Source organism: Malaclemys terrapin, chromosome 2 (genome assembly GCF_027887155.1).
Source record: "Malaclemys terrapin pileata isolate rMalTer1 chromosome 2, rMalTer1.hap1, whole genome shotgun sequence".
In the NCBI taxonomy this organism is placed as follows: Eukaryota; Metazoa; Chordata; order Testudines; family Emydidae; genus Malaclemys; species Malaclemys terrapin.
The window spans coordinates 126,304,543-126,331,029 of NC_071506.1; the positions used below are offsets into that span (position 1 = coordinate 126,304,543).

Here is a 26,487-nt window from a genome sequence, read left to right on the forward strand (position 1 = left end):
CCGCAATGGCTGATGGGAGATAAAGGCCGAGAGAAACACTACCCCTCCCGTCGTGCCGCGCGCCCCGCAATGGCTGATGGGAGATAAAGGCCGAGAGAAACACTACCCCTCCCGTCGTGCCGCGCGCCCCGCAATGGCTGATGGGAGATGAAGGCCGAGAGTAACACTACCCCTCCCGTCGTGCCGCGCGCCCCGCAATGGCTGATGGGAGATGAAGGCCGAGAGAAACACTACCCCTCCCATGGTGCTGCAGGCTTCGCGCTTGCTGATAAGACGTTGACAAATTACCCACAATGCACTGCGTCTCGTCCTTTCTCCCTCGCGTATGGGCGCGGGGAAGGAGGAGTCCGCGGCTAAACTCCCCGCCCCCCGGTCCCCAGGAACCGGAAGTTCCCTTGTCGCTCCCATCATCCCGCCTGCCCTAGTAGCTGTCGGCTGGCGGGGCCGGGGCCGCCATGAGCAAGCGGAAGGCGCCGCAGGAGAGCCCCAATGCGGGGATCACAGACTTCCTGAGCGGTGGGTTGGGCGAGCGAGCGGGGGCTGGCTATTGGCGGCGGTTCAGTGGCCGGGCGTGGCCTGTCGGGGAAGGCGCGTGTGAGGGGCACCCGGGGCCCCGGATTAGCCCGAATTTGGTGGTGCCCAGAACCCGCCCCCGCCCAAACTCCGCCCCCCTCCACCTGCCCAAGGCTCTGGGAGGGATTTTGGGTGGCGGAGGAGGTCTGGGGTGCAGGACATAGTCTGGGGCAGGGGATTGGGGTGCGGGCTCTGGGAGCGAGCGTGGAGGGAGGGGTGTAGGGCTGTGGGGTGTGGCTGCAGATGAGGGGTTTGGGGTGTGGGAGGGGCTCAGGGTGAGAGTAGGAGTGTAAGGGGTGAGGGCTCTGTCTGGGGCTGGGGCGGTTGGGGTGCTGGAAGGGCTCAGGGCTGGGGCAGAGAGTTGAGGGTGCAGTGGGGGGTGAAAGCTCTGGCTGGGGGTATGGGCTCTGGGGTGGGGCAGGGCTGGGGATGAGTTTGGGGTGCAGGCAGGCTGCTCCAGGATGGGCCAGAGAGGAAGTCTCCCCCAGCCCTTTCCCTGCTGGCAGCAGTGAGCTCTGGGGGAGGAGCCCCCCCTTTCCCATCCCCACAGCAGCACACTCACCCCCACCCCTGTCACCACATGTGCGCCTAGGGCCTCTCTCAGGTCCAGGAATCTCCCTCAGCTTCCCTGTGGTGGGTGCTAGGGGTGCTGCGTGTGCCTCTTCCCCTGCTGTTGCCCCTGACTGTAACCTCACTGGGGGTGAGGGATGGGGGGCTGCCTCCTTGCCCAGCATGGGGCAGGAGTGGTGACTGTGGGCGGGAGGGGCGGGGGGCCCTGCCCTGGTGGAGGGTCCTGCCGGAAGAGGGAAGGGTCTGAGGTGGAAGGGCAGGCTCAAACTCAGTCTGCGTGGCAGTCGAGATGGGGGGCACTAGGGCCCTACGGCAGCAGTTGCGGCAGGGAGGCAGCATGGAGCTGCGGAGAAGAGGCAGGGGGAGGCGTGGGAGTGGCAGGTGTGGGGGAGGACACCCGGCCCCAAATATTGGTGGAGCTGGGCTCCTGGGCTCCGAATATTGCTGGTGCCCAGGCACCACGTGGGAATATAACTCGTGGCCTATTCTGGTAATGGTAACCTGCCCGCTCTTGAGTGAGAACCGGTTCGGAGTGAGTGGTCAGACCCAAGTGCATGTAAGAAATGTCTCCGTGTCTCTTTCCATTGCCCCTGGGCTGCAGAGCTGGCGAACTACGAAAAGAACGTGAACCGAGCCATCCACAAGTACAACGCATACAGGTAGGTGCGCCAGCGAGCGGTGCAGGTATCACCTTGTTCTCCCAACCCTCCCTGCTCTCAGCGCAGAAAGAGGGCTGTGGTGTCCCCTCTCCTGGGTGCCATGGGAAACTGCTCCAGGCCCAGTCTTATTCAACAGGGATTGGTAACTGGTTAAAATATAGTAAACAAAGGGTAGGAATAAATGCTCCATTTTCAGCATGGAGAGAGGTAAATAGTGGTGTCTCCCAGGGGTGTGCTGGGACCAGTCCTATTCAACATATTCATAAATTATCTGGAAAAAGGGGTAAACAGTGAGGTGGCAAACTTTAGATGATACAAAACTATTCAAGACAGTTAAGTCCCAGGCAGACTGGGAAGAGCCACAAAAGGATTTCACAAAACTGGGTGAGTGGGCTACAAAATGACAGATTAAATTGAATGTTGATAAATGCCAAGTAATGCACATTGGAAAGTATAATCCCAACTATACATATAAAATGATGGGGTCTAAATTAGCTGTTACCACTCAACAAAGAGATCTTGAAGTCATTGTGGATAGGTCTCTGAAAACATCCACTCAATGTGCGGAGGCAGTCAAAAAAGTGAACAGATTGTTGGGAATCATTAAGAAAGGTATAGATAATAAGATAGAAAACATCATATTGTCTCTGTGTGAATCCATGGTATGCCCACGTTTTGAATACTGCGTGCAGTTGTGGTTGCCCGATCTCAAAGAAGACCTATTGGACTTGGAAAAGGTTCAGAAAAGGGCAACAAAAATGATTAGAGGTATGGAATGATTTCAGTATAAGGAGACATTAATAAGACTGGGACTTTTCAGCTTGGAAAAAAGATGACTAAGGGGGGATATGATAGACGTCTATAAAACCATGACTGGTGTTTAGAAAATAAATAAGGAAGTGTTATTTACTCCTCATAATACATGAACTAGGGGTCACCAAATAAAATTAATAGGCAGCAGGTTTAAAACTAACAAAAAGTATTTTTTCTCACAATGCTCAGTCAACCTGTGGAACTCCTTGACAGAGGATATTGTGAAGGCCAAGACTATACCAGGGTTCAAAAAAGAACTAGATAAGTTCATGGAGGATAGGTCCATCAATGGCTATTAGTCAGGATGGATAGGGATGGTGTCCCTAGCCGCTGTTTGCCAGAAGCTGGGAATGGGTGACGGGATGGATCAGTTGGTGATTACCTGTTCTGTTCATTCCCTCTGGGGCACCTGATGTTGGCCACTGTCAGAAGATAGGATACTGGTCTAGATGGACCTTTGGTCTGACTCAGTATGGCCGTTCTTATGTTCTAAATTTAAGCTAGGCTCAGGTTTCGGGTCTCGGCCGATTCTAATTTGATTAACTGTGTTCTGCAATCTTAAAATTCCAATCCAGCCAGATACTTCATTATGCACTTAAGAAGAGACGTAAAACTTTTTTTTAAATTTAGATGGCATTTAAAAAAAAAAGGTGGGTTTTTTCTGCCTGTTCTCCCTCCGCCTAAAAAATTGAAATATCTATAGTAATTACTTGCTTATTGAAACTAAAATTTCATTTTTGAAGAATGAGAAATGCGTTCTGTATAAGTTAGTTAGCATATAAAGTGCTGTTTAGTATATTGATGAAATAGGTGTAAATTATTTAGTTTTGATTTGAATAATAATAAACATATGTTTTTGCCTATTGGCAAATAGGAAAAAAATGTTTGAAACTAGAAGACATCAGTATTTTTGTAAGCCAAAAGGAAAGTTTATACCCTTTAGGCTCAGAAATAGTATGTAAATAGACCTGACTTTATTATGCAGATACAAGAGAAACTTGTGTTTCCAGAGAGAGAGCTTGGAAAATGACTGTCCGTATCATGTAGGTAACAGCACGATATTTAAGGATCAACAGTAAATTCAGGTAGATATCCAAACTTTAATAAAGAATCTGGTGGTGTTGTTGTTACTATAGTGTGTTATCACACATACAGTAAGTGTCAAAATAGTAGACAAAACTAGCCGTTCTATGAACCTGTGTAATATAATTTAAATTGTTACTAATGTATTCTTGGAAATGCTAGCCTCATTCAAGCTTTTCCTTCTTTCCTTTCTCTTTCACTGTTCATTCTGAGAGAAACTATTTCACAAGTTTCTTTTCATATTTTTCAATTTTTCTAAGCTGGCCCTTGGGGGGGGAATGGAAAAAAATCTGCCCTTCTCCCCCCCACTCTCCCCAAATATCTGAGGTGGCTAACCAGATAAGTAGTTTTTGTAAAGTACTTCTGAATAACAGGCTCTTTTGTAAATTTAAGTTAGCATTGCTGTTTACCTTATTTATAAAAGTCCTTATGTGAGCCCCTTATGTTAAAGTGAGGAAAGTGATATTCAGGTTGCTGTATGATAAGCTTGTGTGTGTGTGGTCTCATATTCTGGTGCATGAGAAATAGGGGGTAGTTATACAGATGCCACTGCTCCAGGGTGGAACCACACACAGTGCACTGTAATGAGGGTGTACACAAAATGTTTGTCTGGTCATTTGATACTGTTCACTGAAGGCTGGAAAGTGAATGGAACTGTCTTTTTTTATCTATATATATATAGAAAAGCAGCTTCTGTAATATCCAAGTATCCAAGCAAGATCAAAAGTGGAGCTGAAGCAAAGAAGCTGGTAAGCTGTAAAACAGATGATAATGTTTTATCCGAGTTCCTATCATCCACACAATTAAATTCCATTTTTGTGTTAATATTTTAGTGCATTATAATATATATTATCATAGTTGTAATTGAGGAGACCCAACGATATGCTTTTTTCCTGCATTTTCTCAGACTTCAGAGGTTTAAATTTAGTGCAGGAACTGTACATTTTGCTAAAAGCCCATTTTGAAATTTCACTGTAAAACAGGGAAAATTAGAGTCTGCTTCTGTTGCTCATAATGCTGCTGCTTACAGTTATGAACATTAGCAAAATATTGTCTTGTAAGTTTGATTGTGTTTCTGTTTTGCAAGTTTCTGAATTTAGTTTTGTAGTTTATCCATAATGTCTGATGCTAGTTATCTTGAAGGTAAAGTTTCATTGACTTTTTGGTTCTGTTTCCTTTTTTAGGAAGGAGTAGGGGCTAAAATAGCTGAGAAGATTGATGAGTTTTTATCCACTGGAAAACTACGTAAGCTTGAAAAGGTGAATCTCTTTGACCTTCTTCTCTGTGGGCATTTTTTTTTCCTGTACCTTCCAAGGCCTCCTGCTAACTCCATGCAACTGCTTTACTGTTTCTGGAGAGACTGAGGTCAAGCAGGAGGGAGATGCACGTAGACTGCCAGGGGAGTAGAAAGAAGGAAATGGGTATCTAAAAACAAAAAATCCTGAAAAAAATTGTACGTCTCTGGAAATATTACAGGGTATGATCAGTTTGCCTTCCTGCCTATTCTATCCACCAAATTGATGAAGTGGGTTCTCATGGAAGTTTGGTTTTAGCCAGGGCCACCTACCTTAGTCTGGACAGACATGTAGAAAGCTTCCTGCACACGGCTTTTCCCAGTGCACCTTAGTCCTGGCCTGCAGCACCCCCTCTTGTTCTAAATTTGGGCTCTCACCCTTCTCTTATGTACTTATTCCCAACATATAGAATTTACTTCAGTATATAGAAGGGTTCAGACAATGGCTTTAAAAATGCGGTTGTAAATCTGAATAGACATGTCAGCAAAAACTAAAAAGGACTTTTCTCCCTCCACTAAAAAAAGAACCAGACGCACTTAAAGCCTTATAACATCCCTCTGAGTATCAAACTCTCTTCTCTGAAACCAAAGAAGGAAGCAAATTCTAGAGCCAAAGGCTTGGGCACTGAAAACCACCTGTCCAGATTCTTTCTGAGTGGATCTAGACAATCATGACATGAGTGTCTGATGTGTAGGTAGTAGGTCAGATCTAAAGACTACAGCAACTTTCAAGTGCAATAATTCACTGAGTTACTTTGTTCCTGTGACTTTTTAAGTGAGTTAGAGAACAGTCTCTTTTCTCCAGATTCGACAGGATGATACAAGCTCATCTATCAATTTCCTGACCCGAGTTAGTGGCATAGGGTAAGAATTTTTTTTGTATGGTTCTATCTACTTGTAGAGTTATTAACAGCAGTGTAGAAATTGAGGGTTTGAAGAAAGAATATGGAGATTGAGTTGGCAGCGGGACATCCAAACTGAGACATTAGAGATTCAAGACTGAGCCCAGGGGAAATGTACATTGGGGAAATGACAGTGAAGAGATGGTAGTGGAAGCCATGGAAGTGGATGAGGTCACCTGCTTATAACAGAGAGGGAAAAGAGGAGCAGACAAAAGACAGAGCCTTGAGAGATACTGACAAGAGCTGGAATGGAGAGGGGGAGCGACTTCCAAAAGGAATGTGAAGGAGCTACTGAAGAGGTAGGAGGAAATTGAGTTGATGATAACCCACTTTAGCCTTTCCATAGCCAACTTTTTAAGGTGGGTAACATTGTTCTCTTGCGTGTAGGGAAACCAAGGCGCAGAAAAGTTAAGTGACTTGTCCAAAGCCACTGTTAAAGCTGGGAATAGAACCCATGTCTCCTGACTCCCATCCTCTTCCTCCATTTCCTGGTCCATGCAAGCAGTGTATGCCAAGTTGAGGGAGAATGTGAGAATGAATGTAAGAAATGGCTTTTGTACTGGAGAACTAATTGCTTGATTATAAACTTCGGTGTAATCTGTTAGTAAATTCTGGTGTAATGTGCTACTGTTTGATATAACATTTTCTGCTGGAGAGGTTTCACTATGTCAATTTGGTTAAGAAGTGCCTTGATTCTTCTCAGTCCTTCTGCAGCTAGGAAGCTTGTGGATGAAGGGATAAAGACATTGGAAGGTGAGTGTACTGTAAACCTTGCTGATTTCAGAGGCTTTGATTGGAAGAATGTGAAAAGGTTATGACTCAAGTTGTGAAAAACTGCTCGCTGCATAAATGACAGCAGTTATACAATTAAGGATAGGCATTCAGCATTCCAAAGCTGAGTCCATGCAGGGAAGAAAGGCACCAGATAAATTTTCAGATGGGGATTCTCCCAAAATATGGGGAAAGGGAAAGTGACTTGGTTTGAAGAAACAGGCTTTTTCAATTATTTCTTCTAGTGCTGCAAACTCTGAAGTGCATGGCTTTGGTAGTACCTGTGTGCTTATGTTGCATAAGTTTGATTCCACTGACACTGCATCCATCCCTTTCTTTTCGTTCAGCACCTAAGAGCTGGATGTACGCTAGATTCATACATTCTAAGGTAAAAAGGGACCACTGTGATCATCTCGTCTGATTACCTACATAGCACAGGCTATAGAACTTTTCTGAAATAAATCCAGTTTGAACTAGAGCATGTTACATAGAAAAACGTCTGGTCATGATTTAAAAATTGCCAGTGATGGAGAATCCACCTCAACCCTTGATAAACAGTTGAAATGGTTAATGATCTTCACTGTTAAGAACATGTAAGCTACCATATTTGTTAAGTCTCTCAGTGTGACAGCTCATTTACTCTTGAAACCTCAGACTTTTTGGAGATTCTTACACATGATTGGAATGTTACTGGTGTGATGGAATGGGGAATTACTTGAAGATAGGATTGCTGCCTGTTGTGGTTGCTCTGTGGACATTGTTGTTGTTAAAACTGCCATTTTCTTTTAGGGTCTTCTACTTTGATGGATACTTTAATTACACCTTAAATATTTTTGCCTGGGAATGTAAAGACGTTTTTTGGGACACAGGCTACTAGATAAGACCCTTTCCTTCCCAGGTTGCCCAGCCTTTCTCTCCCTCCTGCTCATTCTTGTGTTAGGCCACCACTGCCCCCTCTTAATTTCTCCTTGGCAATTTTTAAATCAAGATCAGCTCTTTCTTTAAAAGATGTGATTTGGTTCAAAAGGAATTACATTGGGGAAGTTCTATGGGTTGTTATACAGGAGGTCAGACTAGATGATCACAATAGTCCCTTCTGGCCTTGGAATTTGTCGTCATAAATTATATTCAGTAACTCCTCACTTAACGTTCTAGTTATGTTCCTGAAAAATGCAACTTTAAGTGAAACGATGTTAAACGAATCCAATTTTCCCATAAGATTTAATGTAAATGCAGAGGGTTAGGTTCAAAGGAAATTTTGGGAGGCAGACAAAAGGCATTATATATTGTACGGTACTGTACTGTGGTTGGGAAGTGCCCCTGGCTTACCCCACACAGGTACAGCCCACTGCAGGCAAGGACTCTAGGAAGCCCCTTTGCAGCTGCAGTGGAAGCTTCCCTGGAGAAGAACAGGTGCCGACTTTGCCGGGGGATGCTCCAGGCCCGCCTCTTCCTGTCCCCGCTCCACTCCAGGCCCACCTCTTCCCACCCCCACTCCACCTCCTCTCCCCTCCACCCCGCCCCCAAAGTCCTAAGTGCCGCCAAACAGCTGTTTGGTGGTGGGGGAAGCGCTGGGAGGGGGAGGAGAGGAACTTGTGGAATGCTCCTTTGTAAAGTCGCTGCTCTTCCACAGAATCTTACAAGCAGTGGACAGAGCAGGCAGCCAAACAATGTTATAAGGAAGCATTGCACAACTTTAAACGAGCACATTCTCTAATTGAGCAGCGACATAACTTTGAAACAACGTTAAGCGGGAGGACGTTGAGTGAGGAGTTACTGTATTGTGGCCCATAAAGTATGCAGAAACTGATTTTGGTAACTAGCTGTGCCAACAAACTGCTCCAAAACCCGTTCAAGTTACCATTCTTGCTAACAGACTAAAACAAGTGTGGGGATTCTAGGCCATGCCATTTTGGAGATGTCAAGCTGGGAAACAATCCTGGATTGGCGCTCCCTTTCTTTTTTGAGCCTCATATTTTATCTTCACATAAGATCACACCTTGTCCATCAGTGCAGCCCTTGGACTGTGTAACTTGCTTCAGAGGCCACTTCAGTCTGGGATGGTCCAAATCAAAAGACCACCTTCTGCTTCAGCTGTTCCAATACAGCTGAAGGTTTGGCCCTTTATAAATGTAGAAATCAACAAGTATGCACTGAGCACGATATTAAACATTACAATGACTACTCCTTACTGATTTTTGTTAGGTTCACTGTTTCCTAAGACAGTTTTGCTCAGTGACTAGAACTGACTTCTTGGGTGCAACTAAGTGGGACTTTTAATCTGTGAGGAGTCAGGGTTGTATGTGGATTTTGCAGGGGATGGGTTTTGTGGTGGGTTTTTTTGTTTGTTTGTTTTTTGAGGGATTAAAGAGCCCCAGTGTAGCCAGAGTAGAGTTCTCCTCTGAGCAGGCTTTTTGCTAGCCATTTTACACTGCCCTGCAATGCCCTTGCTGCAAACGCTGGCATAAGGGATGTGTCCTGGCATAGGGGTGTGGTTTTAGTAGATGCTACTGCATTCATTCTGTGAGCCATAGGGCAGCTTCTTCATAATTTACAAGCACAACAAAAACTCTTACCCTTTGTGTTTCTCTTTAAAGTTGCTGTTGCGTTAAATCATTTTTACAATGCATCTTTACAACAAATATCTATTTGCTAAAGTTATTTTCCTCCTCCTGAGTATTTTTTCTGTCATTCTGCTTCTTCTAGATCTAAGGAAAAATGAACACAAGCTAAATCATCATCAGCGAATTGGGCTAAAGTAAGACAGTTTCATTTTCATGGACAGAGTTGCTTGGCTTCTGTAAAAATTCCTCCAGAGGCCAGTACATTCTTTAAGATTATAACAACCATAAGTAGCACACTTAATAGGTAAGATCCAGTTCCATCCCCTGTTCTGCCCTTTTTTCAGTTGCTCATAACTTACCCAAACAAATTTCTTTGGGGATGAAATTAGCTGTGCTTGGTCGCAGTCCAAAGATGCATTGTTTTAGAAAGGTTTGTCAGCTCAGCCTATCCACTTTTGAGTTATTAAAGGTGGCGAAAAAAACAGGCTTTTCCTCTCAGGTTCTGATTTGAAATGTTGTGTCTAGATCACTGAGAGTCTAAATTCTAGAAAAATTGATGGTTTGGGTGCCTCTGACCACTGGTTAAGGAAAGCTTTCTGTTTGCTGCTGCTAAGTCAATTCTTAAAGCCATGAAGTTCTTGTCCCCTTTGGAAGGCTGCGGAAGAAATTCTTGATACAGTATTCCTGTATGATAGCAGTACTTCCTCTCCCCTCTGAAATCTGTTTTAATGGTGGTGAAAGAGAAGACCTGCGGTGATGGGAATTTATGAGGCGTTTGAGACTAGCAAAAGGAACCTGTGATCATTGGTTTGCTATCACTGTCTAGGTTATTAGTTTCTAATCAATTCTAATCAATCAGTTTAATGTAAAATGTATGGAGTTTTATCTAATGTTTGCTTGGTTAAATTTTAAATGCACTGCCTTACTCATAGTCAGTCGACTTCTTTTTTATTTGTACAGATATTTTGAAGACTTTGAGAAAAGAATCCCTAGAGAAGAGATGTTACAGATGCAGGTAAGATATAATCTTCCTCAACGAAGTAAGGCAGTGAGAACAAATGAAGAAGGTGGTGTCAGTAGCTACCGGTGTGGTGCTCTGCTCTTGTTCAATGATAACAGTCGGCTGCGTGCGTGTTCCCTCTGTATGCTGTCCCAGCTCTGCACAGATAGCTGACACAGCAGACCCCAAGAGAACCCCCAATGACCACAGACTCTAATAAGGTACGAAGGAACCCGAGCCAGGTTTATTGTCAAACGAAGCACAGTAATAGTGTCCCGTATGTATGTCTACAAAACATACTATGAATTTGTGCCCCCTGGCAATGGACCAGCTCAGTCAGTGGCAGGACTTTCCACTGCCCCCTAGGCCAGACAAAGATGCGCACTCCGGGACCTACTTTTATACAGTTACAGGACAGATTACTCATCCCTACTGATGTATTGAAGTACAGCCCCTTGACTCATTGGGGCCTGTCTCCTCCTTTGATCGTGTTGTTTCTATCCACCATGCTGTCCTTTTGACCCTGTCTTTAAGATGCACTTGCTTCTAGCAGCCCTCTTCTTGCCAATTTCAGTGAGTGGGGCCTGCCTCTGGCTCATAGCCCAGCTTTTGCTTAGCAGTGCCTGGAAGTACTTTGCTTCAGGCCTCAGACTGAGCCTCTGACACAAGAGGTTATGTTTCAGGGCCTCATCTTACTACAGAGGGTAGCTCAGATGATTTGATCTTGCTCTTTTTTTTCTCAACAGGAAATTGTATTGAAAGAGGTTAAGAAACTGGACCCCGAATATATTGCTACAGTCTGTGGCAGTTTCAGGCGAGGTTGGTACTGCACTGTGCCGTCACGTTTACATCATGGTTCTAGAAGTCAAAACTTACTGACAAACGTCTGAATTGTGGACCTTAAGATTGTTGTTTTTTAATTTGTACTGATGTGCATAGTCCTTAATGCAAAATCTGTTACACTGATCAGATGGAATAAACTTACTTCTTGCTTTTTGCTTAGACAGTTTGTACATATAAGGCTATGGGTGCGATATAAAAAGAAGCGGAGTAGGATGCTGCGAATTGTAAAACCAAAGAATAGTTTCCTTTAAATTTTCCTTCTCCTCAAAACTCTCGCATCTGCTCCAGAATTACTCTGGAGTTTTTCTTATTACTGATGTGCAGACATATAGCATAACAGAACCTTGCTAATTCACACAAATAATAAACACCCATTGAAAATTACTTCCTATTTTGCAAATTTCAGTAAGTGAACCAACTCAATTAAAAAATCAAAGCTAAATTTTCATAAAATGTGACATGTTTACTTATTTTGGCATCTGTAGTTTAATCTTTTATGATTACTTCTACTAGTGTAGTATGAAGCATAAGAAACGTCACTACTTTAGTCTATTGTTTGCTGAGCAGTGTGAGGTTGACTAATTTTTTGTGTGAATTATATATGAGGTCCTCCAGCTTAAAAAATAAAAACTTTATAAATGTCATTGTCCATAATCAGCCACTGTTCACGCCAGTAGTAAAAAGTCTAGCATTCGAATGAAGAAAGACTAATGAAGACTTGAGTATATGTCATGTTCCCCAATTAAATTTTATTTTAAATATACCTATGCCAGACGTAGATTTGGTACAAAATAGTTGTTAAGCAGTTTAGAAGTTGTTCTTATTCAAAATTGCATTTATTAAATAACAGTGATCTGTCTTTAAACACCATAACACTATATAAACATTAAGAATAAGAGGCACAGAGATGATACTTTGCTGTGTGATCAAGTAGTCAAAGTACTAACTTGGCTGGTTGGCTCTGTGGAGCAAGTCGGTGATCTCAGCTCAGTATCCAAGGAAAAGTATCCACAGCACACAAGCTGCCACCAAAATTGGTACTAATTGGTAAATGCTTGACAGTTTCATCAGAGTCCCATGAAAATTAATCCACTTCTTAGCTCTGTTGGAGTCTCTTGTCATAGTCAACATATGAGAGTCAGTTTGTTTCAGTGCGTTGTCTTGCACAAACGTAAACTGATGAGGGATCCGCAGATGCATCTGCATGTTAAGCTGACATCGCTGCATGGTTTTTTTTTGTTTCGTTTTTTTTTAACCAAAGCCTACTTTCTTTGCTCATGTTTCCCTTTGACTTTTTCTCTTCTGCTATTCTCGATGGCTTTAATTGCAGACCAACAAGTCTGCCGCCATCCTAATTTCTCAGCACCAGCAACTTCCCATGTGTTCAGGTTGACGTGGCCAGCTTTTAAGTGAGCTTTCAGAGTGTCATGTCATTTTCATTGGCCCCCCAGCGTAGGTGCTCCTGATTTCAATGGTCCTTAAAATATGGCTTTGCGGAGTTGTGTAGCATCCATATGTACAAGGTGACCAGCCCAGCAAAATTGCGCCTGTCTGATTAGGAATTCAGTGCTAGTTATGTAGCACTGGTCCAGAACTTCAGTATTTGGTGTCCTGTCCAACCATTTGATTTTACAGTTGAGATGCATACAGCACATGTGAAAACTCTCTAGTTGCTTCAAGTGCCTGCTATAGTGTGTCCATGTTTCACTCCTGTGGAGAAGAGTGCTTAACATAATTGCATGCTAGACAGTAATCTTGGTGTGAAGTCGAATGTCTCTCTCATTGCAAAGGTGGCAGCAAAGTCAACCATAGGCAGAACTGGCTCTAGAAATGCACTGCGTGATTTCATAGTCAATTGTGGCATTATCAGATGAAGTGTTGCCAAGATAGTAAAATTTTTCTACTACATTAAGCACTCTTGTCAGCAATTACTATTTCAGCGGCAAAATACATTTTTCTGGGAGCAGTCTGGTAAAGTACTTTGGTTTTCCTGAGGCAGATAGCGTCCAAATAGATTTGCCGATCTAGAAAAGCCATCTATCGGATGCTGCATGTCTTGGACGGTATGTGCTGGGTGTTGGACAATCATCAGTGAAGAGGAACTCCCTAATGAACAAGTTGATCGCTTTAATGTGAGCACAAAGACACTGGAGATTGAAGATGCTGCGTAGTCTTGGAAAGAATCTAGCAGCATAGCACTAAGGACAATGGTAAATAGTGTAGGTGCAACTACACAGCCCTGCTTCATGCTGTTCGTGACAAAGGCTGTGATGAAGCACCATTTTCCAGCACTCTAGCCAGCATGAATGAGTGCATGATGGTTACAAATTTGTGTGGCCAGCTTAGGTCAAGATTCACCAGAGACCCTCCTGACTAACAGTGTCAAAGGCCTTCATTAGGTCTACAATCACCGTATAGAGATCACAGTTTTGTTCCCAGCATTTTCACAAGTCGAAAAATCATGTCTGCTGTTCTGTGTCCCAAGCGAAAGCCATACTGACTCTCTGAAATGTTATTGGTGATGTGGAAGAATCTGGGGAGCAAGACGCAAGCCAAAATCTTCCCAGCAATGGAAAAAATCAAGAAACCACGATGGTTGTTGCAGAGTACTCAGTTACCTTTATTTGTATGTATGAACAACTGAAGCACCCTTGAAGTCTTGAGGCATGGTCTTCTGCTGCTCCCAGATGTTGAAGAGCTGTGTAAGCATTTGAGATGTTTGATAACCACTATGCTTATAGATTTCTGGCAGCATTCTATCTAAGCCAGGCACCTTTCCTTGTGACAGTTGTTTTTTGGCGGTTTCTGGCTCAGTAACACTGGCAGCCTAGTGAGTCCTTCATGTATTGGGAACCATGGTACACCATCGATAGCAGCTTTTGAAATTGCAGATGGATGATTAAGTAGACAAAGTGTTCAGCCCAGTGTTGGATGATGTCTGTCTTGTCTGTGTAGTATACTGCCATCTTCGCTATGGATGGGAATGCTGCCACAAGATAATTCATGTACAGTACTTGACTCATTGCGTGAGGCACATAAAGCATGGTTATCTGTCAAGACTTCAATCACTAAGAAAGCCACCTGTCACAGCTCTAAACAATCTACTCTGTTTAAGCTGTGTAAAATAAAAAATGATTGGTGGAAGCACACAGCAGAAAATATTCAACAGGCTGCGGAACAGAAAGACCTTAAATGCTTTTACTATCAATTGAAAATGGTTTTTGGTCCCTTATGTAACTTCTTAGTATTAGCACATTAGGGTTGAGATAGTCAGGGCTGGCGCAATCCATTAGGCGACCTAGGCAGTCGCCTAGGGCACTACAATTTGGGGGGCGGCGACCGCGGCGGTATTTCGGCAGCGGGACCTTCCACCACATCTGTGGGGGGAGGCATTTCGGGGCAGGACCTTCCGCCGCCTACGGCGGCAGAAAAGCTGGCGGCGCTCCTGGAAATAGTGTAGAGGCTGCCCTATTAATCAAACTTAGAAATGTAGATTTGGAAGGGATCTTGAGAAGTCATTTAGTCAAGCTGCTTGTGTTGTGGCAAGACCAAGTATATACTTGCACCATTCCTGACAGGTCTTTGTCTACTCTATTATTAAAAACCTTAATAACTATTCTGTGCTAATTCTGCGGATAGAGGAGCTTCTCTTCTTTTCTTTAGCACTAAGATTCAAACACAACCCTCTATGGTCTGTTCTTAACTGATATCAAGACTTACAGCTTTTCTTCTTCACTCTTTACTTTCTCAGGTGCGGAATCAAGTGGGGATATGGATATTCTCCTGACCCATCCAAGTTTCACTTCTGAATCAACCAAACAGGTGCCTGTCTTTCTCTATACAACTTATTACTATTTAAAAGCTGAGTTTTATGAACTTTTATCAGCAGATCATAAAATCATAAATTCCTTTGCATTTGGGTTCATATTGCAGCTTTTTGCATTTATTCCTTGACACCATAATAACGTTTTATAGTTTATTAATAAAATCCTGAATATTTGGGGATTTGCATTATATGGGGGATTATGCAAACTACCCTTCACATGTTTGGATATGACACGTTTTAATCATTTTGTAGAAGTATTTTGCATAACTCTTATATGCTAAAGAAATTTCACGCCTAATATATTGAACACAATGCGTGCAGGCCTCGCTCAATAGCTAATGCTTTGCACTGCACTGAGGAAGATAAAGCTTATTTCAGTCTCTTGCTCCTCAGGCTACCAGGGAATTAGTACTTAGTCCCTGTGGTGAAAAGGGCATGATCCCTTTTGCCTAATACTACAGAAGTGCTCGAAAATGCTGGCTGTTTGCAACTGGAAGGACAGTGGCCAGGACCATGGAGGGCACAGAGTAATCAGACAGCTGCTTGTTCAGTGTAATGTGCTTGGTATCTTTTTCTTATTTATAAATTGAGTGTACTTTTCTGTAGCATTTTATATAGTGATCCTGATTTATATCATGACAAAAAAAAAAAGGCCCTGCCTTCTTTGAGACCATATGCACTTTTGGCAAAAAACAGGCTTTTATTATCTTGTCACCAAAAATAACTACTTTCAGGAGAGTCCCCCACACCTCCCAAAAAAAGCATTTGTGTTTTAAAATGGAAAAACGTTGTCTCACAAGACGCTTAATGCAGGCTTGACTATTGTATCTGAAGCTATGAGCCTCTTATGAGGCACACCAAAAATGTCATTAATTTACATACCAGTGTCATTACACTCTGTTCCAGAGTTCCTTTATTCTGCTGGCAAGCTATGCAATTAAAGTGGAAGTAATGGATTTGAAGTGTCCACCAGTAGCAAAGTCTTTATTTTTATTTATTTATTTATATATATATATATATATATATATATATATCTATATCTATATCTATATATATATATATATCTATATCTATATATATATATATCAATGTCTCCCTCTTCCATTCATTATCACAGACACTGAGGGTGGAAATTCAGCAGAGGATGAGGGCAGACTACTTTAAAGTTGCGTGATCCTGTAATTTTGTGCTCCCAAATATTTTGTTTAAGTGTAACCTCAACTTTTTAGAATTTCCAGGATCACATTTTCTGAGGTGTCAATTGCATCATTCTCTTAAAGAGTTTTTCCTGTTAGGCAATTGCATATATTTATACCGTTGACACACTTTAATCACTTTTTTTTTAAATAGGTCTTAAAGAGGAATGAGGTACCTTTTTGTATGGAGCGAACCAACAGAATAGGAAACGAATCTTCCACCGTATATTATGCCACAGAACAACCATTAACCGTCACTGAAAGTTGGCAGTGCTATTCTTTAGTATTTACAAAAGAATATTTCTAGATTAAATCAAAGCAGATGCTAATGGACCTGTGGAAACTAGCAACCCACAAAAACAGGAGGTCATTCATTTAGAAATATAAGATTTAAAATTGTACAAGTTTTGTCAAGTCTAATGAAAATACTTCAGTGTTTTTCTTTGTCTTGCAATACAATAGAGGTTTGAGAGAACAATTTTCCTTAACCAGATTCTCAAGTAGTGATTTATTTATGGTATGTAGTTTCTGCCAAAGTCTCAGAATCTGGTCCTGAAAAAATATTTTCCATCATTGAGATCTCTTTGGTTTTCACAAGGACATATTGTACATCTGTGGGTCACGTTGCTGGTAAACAAACAGGTTCCTCTTTCTTAGTTAGGTAATGTTTCATTTCGCTTTGTTTACTTTTGACATTAATTATTGTTTCCAGCCAAAGCTTGTGCACCAAGTTGTAGAACAATTGAAAAAAATCCACTTTGTCACGGACACATTGTCAAAGGGTGATACGAAATTCATGGTGAGTTTTCTTTGAATATTTCATGTGAAAGACAGTATCTCTGTGGTTGATATACAAGAAATATGCTGCTTACTGTTACATATCTCTGATTAAAAAAGGAAAGTTTATGCAGAAACTCAGAGTAATAGTTGGCTAGTAATACCTTTTTGTTATAATATTAACTTCCTACAACAATCTGTCTGTTTGCAGGAATCAAAGGAGAGAGAATTTTTTCCCCAAGAAGCATTTTATCCTATTGTGTTTATATAAAAAACAAAAAAGTCTCTCAGCTATATGTGTTTGTAATGAACATTCCCTTTTGTAGATTAATGTGCAGTTTTGCATTATTTAAATTGTAAAAAAACAAATACAAAAACAAGTAGTATGTAAGTGAGTGAAAACTCTAAATCCTATCCCCAGGTGACTTACTATCAGAGTCCAGTATGTCATAATGTTCAACACATCTCCATCCACCTTACCAACTACTGTACTCGCTTTCTAATTCTTTTAATGCTTCCCCCCCACTGGCCTACCCTTTCCCTTCTCATGCCCCACTACACACCTCTTTACTAACACATCTCTTAGGCCAGATTCTCAGACTCAATGTACACTCCCACCTTGTTGTCACCGCCTCTAGCCTATAATGCACTTTCAGCTTCTTCAGCCTACACTGGATGATGATCCTGAAATTTGTCTTGAATTCACAATTTGGTCTAGATAGCCATATATTCGATGTGAAACTCTCCAAGATTCAGGGGAACCATCTTCTGCTGTGATAATAGCCTCTGTTACTTGAAGATGTGGACTGCTCTGGTGTGAGTTTCTGTATCATCCTCTTTAGTTCTGGATGCCAGTTTATGGCATATGAGAAATTTTGTGGCTAAGCTCGAACATCTTTCTATTAATTTCACATCTAAATCAAAGTAAAGGAAAAAACCTTCTCTCGGGCTTGACATTCAGAAATAGGGCATTCCTCTGAAAAATTACATCTGAAGTCCTCATCAGGTATTGTAGAACAGAACATGAAAGGAATCTTTGACCCCAGAATAGCTCTGAGGGTTTATGATCAGTCTTACATTTCATTGTAATGTACCTTATCAGGAGACAGACCCTTAAGCTAAGCACTCCTCTTTGTGTGGAAGAACAAGCTGAAGTCTTGTTTTTAAAAAGAGAAGTTTTTGTTTTGGGTTTTTTGGGGGTTTTTTTTGAGTATTGAGCAAGTGCTATGATGTTTCACTTCCAGCTGGAGTTTTGTCTCTACAGGCTCCAAATACCTTGTTCTTAAAGACTGATGAAAAGTTAATCCCAACAGATGGGTAAAACCATAAGCAACAGTTATGACTGGACTGAAGACAGTCATTGATTAGTTCCATTCAATCTTTGATATTAGCTTGATGATCTTCAGAAGCCAGAGATTTGTGGACTAGTGTTGCTGAGCATGTTGTGGGAATCCCCTTTTGGTAAATGATCACCATTAAGTTTATATTAAACCATTATATTCAGATAAACCATAGAAAAGAATGTAAAATATGAACCAGATCCTACACAGTAACTGTTTTAAGTGGATATAAATATCTATTCTTGAAACTTATGAGACTGTTAGAGGGAAAGGTATTATCAGGTGGTTCCGTATATTTTCACTTGAAGTAAAGGGGATGAGAATCAGAAATGGATTTCTGTGCTCACCTCAGTTAAACTCTGTGTACAGTTTCTTGTGAAATTAAACTTGTTTTTCCTGGCGTTTCTTAGAAGGATAAAATCAGTGAAGTTGTTACACTCCATGCTCCTGGGACAAAAAAAAAATATAAAGAGTAAAATTAAATTGAACTTCATCCCAATACTCTGGGCTATTCTCAGTTGCTAATTTAATAGAATGGCTCTTATTGATGAAGAATATATGCAGGATAGCTGCTCGATTGCCCCAGACTATGTAGTGCATATGTTTATGTACTTGTGTGAGGCTTTCAAGAAGCAAAAGGAGGAGAGGGAGGACTTTGTGGCTTTCACTGATCTGCTGTGGCTGATATTTAGAAGGGCCTTTAAGTAATTAGCAGAAGCTGCAGGGATCCACCCAAAGCAGTGACCACTGATAACCTACCAGCTGGTTATTTTATCCAATGTTAGTTCTTGGGATAAGCTCTTTGTAATGGAATCAGATCTATGCCAGAAACTGGTCACACTGGGATTTATGTCTGGCCAAACTAAAAAGAATTCTGTAGAGTAGCAGTGAATTGTCTGGTGTCTCACTCTAACCTAGGATATTTCCGTTTTCTGTCCTCTTAGCCCCAGAGCTCCTCTGATCAGAAATATTTCTATTTTCTGCTAAGGACACTGTGTGATAGGAAACAAAGTGGTAACATTTTTGACTATAGTATTTTCATTTTCTTGTCTCCACTACACGTTCTAGTCTTTATTTTTTTAAAAAGACACAATTCACTGATTTTTTTTTTTTTTTTTTTTTTTTTTTTTTTGGTGCATCTCCCTTTCAAAGCTATTAAATAAGTGATAGTGGATTTGAGATGAAATTCAGTTTCTGTAGCAATAACTGCTACTTCACCTTGGCCAGCCCTTCTGATATTAGTACCAACTTGCTCTGAATTTAAATCTTGACCAATAGCATTTCCAATCTACAAGTCTATAAGAATGTGACATTTTACTGCCTATGTTCTGTGTAAAACAGTCATTACTGGAGAGGACACTGTTGATGTGTCAGGCTAGAATAAGTAGAAATGGCAGGCAGTGTTGAAATCTTGGGAAAGTAAGCGGAATCAGGACTGCAGCTGAAGTTAGAAATGTCGCAGAGTGAAGACAACAGAGCGTATAAAAGAACCCATAACACATTCCAAAAGGATACAGAATTGTTGAGCTTTCAGAACAAACGTAATCAGGGAAGGAACGGAAAAACTTAGTGTAGCTGGAATACATTTCTACAAGGTTTTTCGGGTTTCCTGTGTAAACAGCTCTGATCATTCATCGCAACTCCTCTTCTCCCTCATCCCCGACAGTTATCAACTACACATAACATAAAGATTGAAGGTGAATTAAATGGATTATACAGTGATTCTTTCTGTAAGAGCCTTTCTGCTTTTTTTAAATGTCAGAAAATGCCTTTCTGTTCTGACTTGCATTGGCCTCAATTTTTATCCATACTTTTCCCCTGCTTTTCTGTTTAGCTGTCATTTTCCATTCATGACCATGCGTTCTCAGCATATTTGTAATTGCAAAAGTAGAGGCCTGGAAGTTGGGACTCTGGAGTTCTATTTGTGCCTCAGCTTCCCAACCTCAAAACAGTTACACCACCTCCCTACAGAGTAGGTAATTATTTTGATTTTTTTTCTAAAATCTCGTGTTCTTTAGTTGAAAGGTGGCATAGAGGTACACATTCTGCTCCTTCTGTTTTAGCTGCTGTGTTAGGGGATTATGTCAGTTGCTACTCAGTTATGGAATTGACATGTCTATGTCCCTGAAGCAGGGAGGGATAGTTGAGATGTCCTTTTGAGTCCTTCACTTAACTATATTCTAGCTGATTGTGTGCCTTTAGGAAAGGAAGAGGGTTTCCTTATGTTTAGTAGCTCTCCGGTTTAGTATCAAAAAAGTTCATGCTATCTGGGGAAAAGGGCCTGGTTTGTGTAAAAAGTTTGAGACACCAGGCTAGTTTTCAGCCTTGAGTGTTGTGATACTTGCAGAGTTTAGATTTATTTATTATTTAGGAGGTTTTTAATAAGTTTACAAATCTTTGCCAAGTGAGTATCAGAAACTCAACAAATATTACGAGTTAGCTTTTGTTTAAAGAGACATTATACAGGAATATTGTCATCAGATCTTTATATTTAACATATTAGAGTGATTATAATTAAAATCCCTATGTTGTTTCTAGTGGTCTTACTAAATTGAGTGATATCTCAATATACACAGTTACCAGACATAGCTAATCTGATGTATAATATTCAAAAAAATTGGACAGGTATATTGGGTTTTTTGCAGGTGAATGTATTTTTTCTGAATATTCAAGGTAACCAAATATCTAACTATCTATTTGTCCTCTGTCTATTTTGATGGGTACGTAACTGATGCGTTAATTTTTCTATAACAACCACCATCTATATATAAATATAATAATTTTAACCAATCCTCTACGGTTGGGCTATTTTTCTTTTTTCAATGTGAGGCTGCAATCAGCCAGGCAGCTACAAGCAGATGAGATTAATTCTTCGTTTCCATTTTTTATGATCATTTCCATTAGAAAGCCTTCGGAGGATTAGCAAAGGATCATGTGGTAATAATATCCAGCAATTTGTGATATTTGGTTACTGATTGCATCCTAATACTCTCTGACTGGACATGTCCACTATATAGGCAAAAAATAATCCTTTCACCACAATTTCTCCAACATTTATCCCCATTCAATCTATATTTTTTAACCTGACTGGTGTGAGGTACCACTGAAACAGTATCTTAAAGAAGTTTTATTTTATTGTGCTGCATACTGAAGTTGTTGGTACTCTTTTTTTCCAGATCAGACCCCATTCTTCTGGGGTAATTTGTCTACCCACATCCTTTTCTCAGTGTGTCATATATAGACACTATTTTGTTAGGAAAGCTGTCTGCAAAGATTAATATAAATTAGTTATATTTTGTTTTGTTTCCAGGTTGCCATCACTTCCATTATAATTAGCTTTCTGTATAGAAAGGTTTCAGAGTGGTAACCGTGTTAGTCTGTATCAGCAAAAACAACAGAGTCCTCGCTAAGGTGCCACAAGGACTCTTTGTTCTCTTCGTATAGCAAGGATTGTCTAGAAAGTTTAGAAACATTAATGCTTGAGTTGAGAGTACGGGTACCAGGACAGAGTGGGTCAGTTAAATTTAGTTTTGATAGCTAAATAAGTTAAAAAAGTTTCTTGACTGAATAGCTGCCTAGCCGTGCATGTGTATTCCATTGCTCTCCCAATGTTTGAAGCTCTCCGCTTTGCGATTTGGATTAAAATCTGGACTATTTGCAGTGGGTGTCACTGGCAAGGGAGAAGAGCTTATTTTCTCTCTAGTTCTATCCAAAAGCCATAGCGCTCTGCCTTTGCTAAAGGATGTCATTTTCTGGAGGGTGTGATTTTTATTAATCATGGTAGCATAGCAGTGTGTACACTGCTGCAATATTCTTGTTCATTAAAGACCCAGTGTTTCACTGGGTAAATGCACCCCCAGTCCACTACTATTTTGAGTTGGTTGGCTTGATAGTGCCATAGACTATTTGGAACAGCTAGTCCCCTCTGATGGGTCTGTACAAGGTTCCTGGTCTCACCCTTGGTATTTTCGTATTCCATATAAATTCTAACAACGTCCTCTATAGTCCTATAAGTGTTTTCTAAAGGTAAGTGATAGTAATGAGTCCTAGAATGAATGTTATCCTGGAAACAAAAAAAAGCTTTACTACAAATTAGCAATGGTCCATGGCTTTGCTGCTCAAGTTTATGGTAAAGATGTGTGTGAGGGTGGGCAAGTGTCTGCATTGGTTTGTGAAAGTGGCGCATGAGGTGTTCGCTGAGGTGAGGGGCTATGTGTGCTTGAGGTTGTTGTGCTGAGTATGTCTGAGGGTATTGTGCTGGGAGATTCTGTGCTGATATGTGAGAGTAACATTTGAGGGGTGTGTGCTGCGGTGAGTGGCTGTGCGTGTTTGGGATATTTTGTGTCACATTGATATGGCAGGCAGTTGAGCCAAGTAATCCACCATCAGTGCAGTTTCCCTCATACAACCAATTAAATTGTTTCACCCAAATTAGCTGTAGAGTTAGGATGGTGATATCACAATGGTCTGGGACTTTTGGCATAGCATAGATACATGCCTTACTGTAGCTATACACCCACAGGTGTAATTCATGGGGTCACAATGGCTTAATATCAACATTTCTGTAATACTGTACAAATATTAGTTTATGCATATTTAACCCTGCTTTTCAGCATAGTGGATTATTGATCCTGATCTCTGGCATGCTTTAGTTTTAATACGTGCAGTAACTTCTGTAACTCTCTAAATGCAACCTTGTACTTGATAAGTCCAAGGGATAGAAGCAAGGTGCCAGCTATACAGTACTACAAAATGCTGGCATCTGATGCTTTATCTGTTGTCCTAATCTTTCTACTTTTTCCTCTTGGATTTTCTCTTATTCTTATGTTTCTTTAGAAATCCTCATGGTTATTAACAAGGGAGAATCATAAGCCCAAACAAGCACGTTTAATAAGCAAACCTTTTATTCACCTCTCAGACTGTATGCCTGTGCATGATCACATAACTAGACAGACTCCACGGTTGCATTTTAAAACTATTTTAGTGTTTTTCTCTTTTAAAAGAAAAAAAAAAAAGCCCAAGACAATTTAAAACTCCTATAACTTTTATAATTTCTGCTTTCCTTGTGTCCTTTTAGGGTGTATGTCAGTTGCCAAGCGAAGAAGATGGAACCAATTATCCATACAGGAGAATTGATATCAGGTAAAATGTAAATGGAATAGGCCTGCACTCCTGGGGTAGAACAGGCATTTTTTAAAGCATCATCCAAAATGGGGGCATTTGTCATGATTCCACCTCCTCGTGTGTATCATACAGAACAGGACTGCACAGCCCACACAACTTCATGATAGGGCATTTATGAAAGTGCTAGTCCCAATCCCTGACTGCAAAGCAAGCCCCCCTTCTCCTGATTCCAAAACAAGGATCTTCATTGCTATCCTTCCCCTCCAGCAATTACTGAATGGGGAGGTTTGTCAGGGTACTGTGTCTTAACCGCTCAGTAGTAGTTTAATGGCAAGAGTTGTTGCACCACCCTTTCCTTTTGTACGTGCCTGTAGGATGATGGATTTTCAGGAATATTGCAATCTCTCTGGTGATGTTCTAGGAATAGTTATACAGAGTCCTGTAATGTGGTGCCAGTAGAGCATTGGGTTTTGCTGTAGATGGTAATAAGATTAGAGAAACTGTGCCTCAAGTGAATTCCAACTGACTTGGAGCTGAGATTTTGTTTTTTGGTTCTTTTACTCTAGGCTGATCCCCAAGGATCAATATTATTGTGGGGTACTTTACTTCACAGGCAGTGACATATTCAATAAGAACATGAGAACTCATGCCCTGGAAATGGGTTTCACAATCAACGAGTACACAATCCGGCCCTTGGGAGTTACTGGTGAGTTTGGTCTCTACGCAAAGTGCTCTTTCCGGTCTCTCTTGTTGTGATGCTCCCCAGGGGTACTCAGGGTTGTGAGGCACTTCACTGCCTGCCCTTCGTGTGAAAGGGTCTTATCTGTGCCTGCTGTAGCTCATCTCCCTGAAACCAAATCCCTCTGGCTACACACAGACTGCTTTCGAGGCCTCCACAGATCTCTTTTTGTGCAGGCTAATAATAAGTACACACCAACCCTCAGAGTCCTCGGCCCGCACCTTGCAGTGTCCCACTCCTGTCACTGAATGCTCACAGAAATTAGTAGATTGGCTCTCCCCCAGGGAACAGTGTGCACACATTTGTTTGATTCAACTGAGAGTCAGCTCCTATATAACATTACAGCGCTGAGATATATTTATAATGAAAACAATCATAAGTTTATTATTAGAAGCTAAGATTTAAGAGATAGTAAAGATAACAATGGAAGCAGAAATGGTTATATATAAAACATGCTTCCTAGAGTTAGAGGTTTTAGTCTGCTAAAGTAGTTTATCTCACCTAAAGCAGTCTCCCAGCATCTCCAACCAACATGGCTGAGATCCCCCTTTCATGAATGCAAAAAGCACTGTCCTTTTTGGTTCCTCAGTGGAGGATAAAGAGGTGTTATTTTTCTTATAGTCTCCCCCCCCCCCCCCCCCCATATTACTTGTTTTGTCCCCAGAATCAGGATGACCCCCTGTAATTTAGTCTCTCGTGTCTTCCCATCCCCATTTACTCCCATGTGCAGATTTGGCTTCCATTATATTGGCTTACAGTGATTAATTTACATAGCCAACAATGTGACACATGAAGAGGTTTCCTTTGTGTGACTCAAAACCTCTTTGTCAACTCCAGCTTGGGAGACATTCTTCTTAAAACATATTTTCAGTACACATACACAACTCCTGAAATATCGTCCATACGTAGATTTTCGCAACACTTCTGAGGATCGGTATGACACACTTTTATTAGATACCTCACCTGACACTTTTTGAATACAGTCTACGAAAGCAATGTGGTGGGTCTAGTGAGTATGTCAGGGCTGCCAGGAGTTGTTACAGAACAGTGAATCCTTTGCCAGTTGGCATTGAGGGGTTGTTAGGTTCTCAGGACAAGTGTGAACCTTTCTTCTCCAAACAGACCCATACGCACATAATAGTATTTCAGGATGTTTCAAGGGCTACTGCTGCATGCTACAGTTAAATGTAGCACGCTATTCTCTCTGACTTCAGAGACCTACCTAGTATCAGGAGGCAGCTTTCTTCTCTCCCGCACACAAGATATCCCCCCTCTGGGTCTGCCTGATCCAGCTCAATTCAATTTTGCCATTGATTTCAATGAGAACAAGACCTGGTCTATTTGTGCCACACAGGGCAGGCATCTGTTTTCCAGCACTATAACAAGACTGTAGCTTTCTCTTGGTTTGGGATGGGCATACTGTCTAATTTTAACTGATGGTGTATATTTATAAAGCTGTGTCAAGAGCTAGAGTTCTAGGATTGACACTCTGAGGTTGAGCTACAAAGTTGCTGCATTTACAATGATATATTCAACACCTTGTGACATATTGATCCGTTTTTTTTTGCATAGAAGATCTAGTTTTTAGACCTTATCTAACTATTAACCAGACTCCTATTTTCCTTTTCATTCATTTATGCAGCTTCTTGGTTTTCAGACATCAGCCTGTTTTTTCTAGATAAACCTGTCCTTGCTTTATAAAATAGTGTCTGCACAGCACTGCTACTCATAATGCCTTGCAAAGTTGCTGTCCTTCACCCGTCTGTCATCTTTGTGTTTGCAGGAGTTGCTGGGGAGCCCCTCCCAGTAGAGAGTGAAAAGGATATCTTTGACTACATACAGTGGAAGTATCGAGAGCCAAAAGAACGGAGTGAATAACTTGCATTCATAGGTTCACTAGCTAGTGCTCACTTATTTTGTAGCTTTTATGAATAATCATCGGAGTCAAAACTAGGTGCATATTTATTGCTTGAACGTTACTTCAGAAGGTGTGTATTACTGACACTGTTTTTAAACAATGGTTCCATGGCACTAGAGTAAAATGTGTTGTAAAAATTAAATCACCTAACATTGCAACTTGATTACTTTCCTTTTATTCAAAAATATCTTTAATACAGACATGTTTTTTATCTGAATTTTAATTAGGCCCTTTGCTAAGGTGCTAAGATAAGTCTGCAGGGAAAATGAGGAACCAAGCAGCTCCTTCACGATAAAATTTCTCATAGATTAAATTGGGAATTGGTCCAGATTTTGTGTTCTAATAATAAATTATAGTCTGCCTTTTTCTCCCTGGGATACTAGATATCTGTGTTTTGGAAAGCACAGTTTTTGTTTTATTACTTTCCCCTACAATTTCCGTGGGAAAATGTGGCTGCTCAACAAGGACAGTTACTATTAATGTATTCAATGGTGG

The 26,487-nt window shown here is 41.2% G+C and overlaps 1 protein-coding gene across 1 annotated transcript; it reads left to right on the forward strand.

Annotated features, from left to right (window-relative positions):
• Positions 1–385: 385 nt before the first annotated feature.
• Positions 386–26,150, forward strand: POLB (DNA polymerase beta). Its single transcript, XM_054018034.1, has 14 exons — positions 386–516; positions 1,745–1,802; positions 4,381–4,447; positions 4,883–4,957; positions 5,798–5,856; positions 6,598–6,647; positions 9,372–9,423; positions 10,190–10,244; positions 10,976–11,048; positions 14,824–14,894; positions 16,807–16,893; positions 23,289–23,353; positions 23,902–24,041; positions 25,858–26,150. The coding sequence occupies exons 1-14, from the start codon at positions 456–458 to the stop codon at positions 25,950–25,952; spliced, it is 1,008 nt and encodes a 335-aa protein (XP_053874009.1). The 5' UTR covers positions 386–455; the 3' UTR covers positions 25,953–26,150.
• Positions 26,151–26,487: the final 337 nt, after the last annotated feature.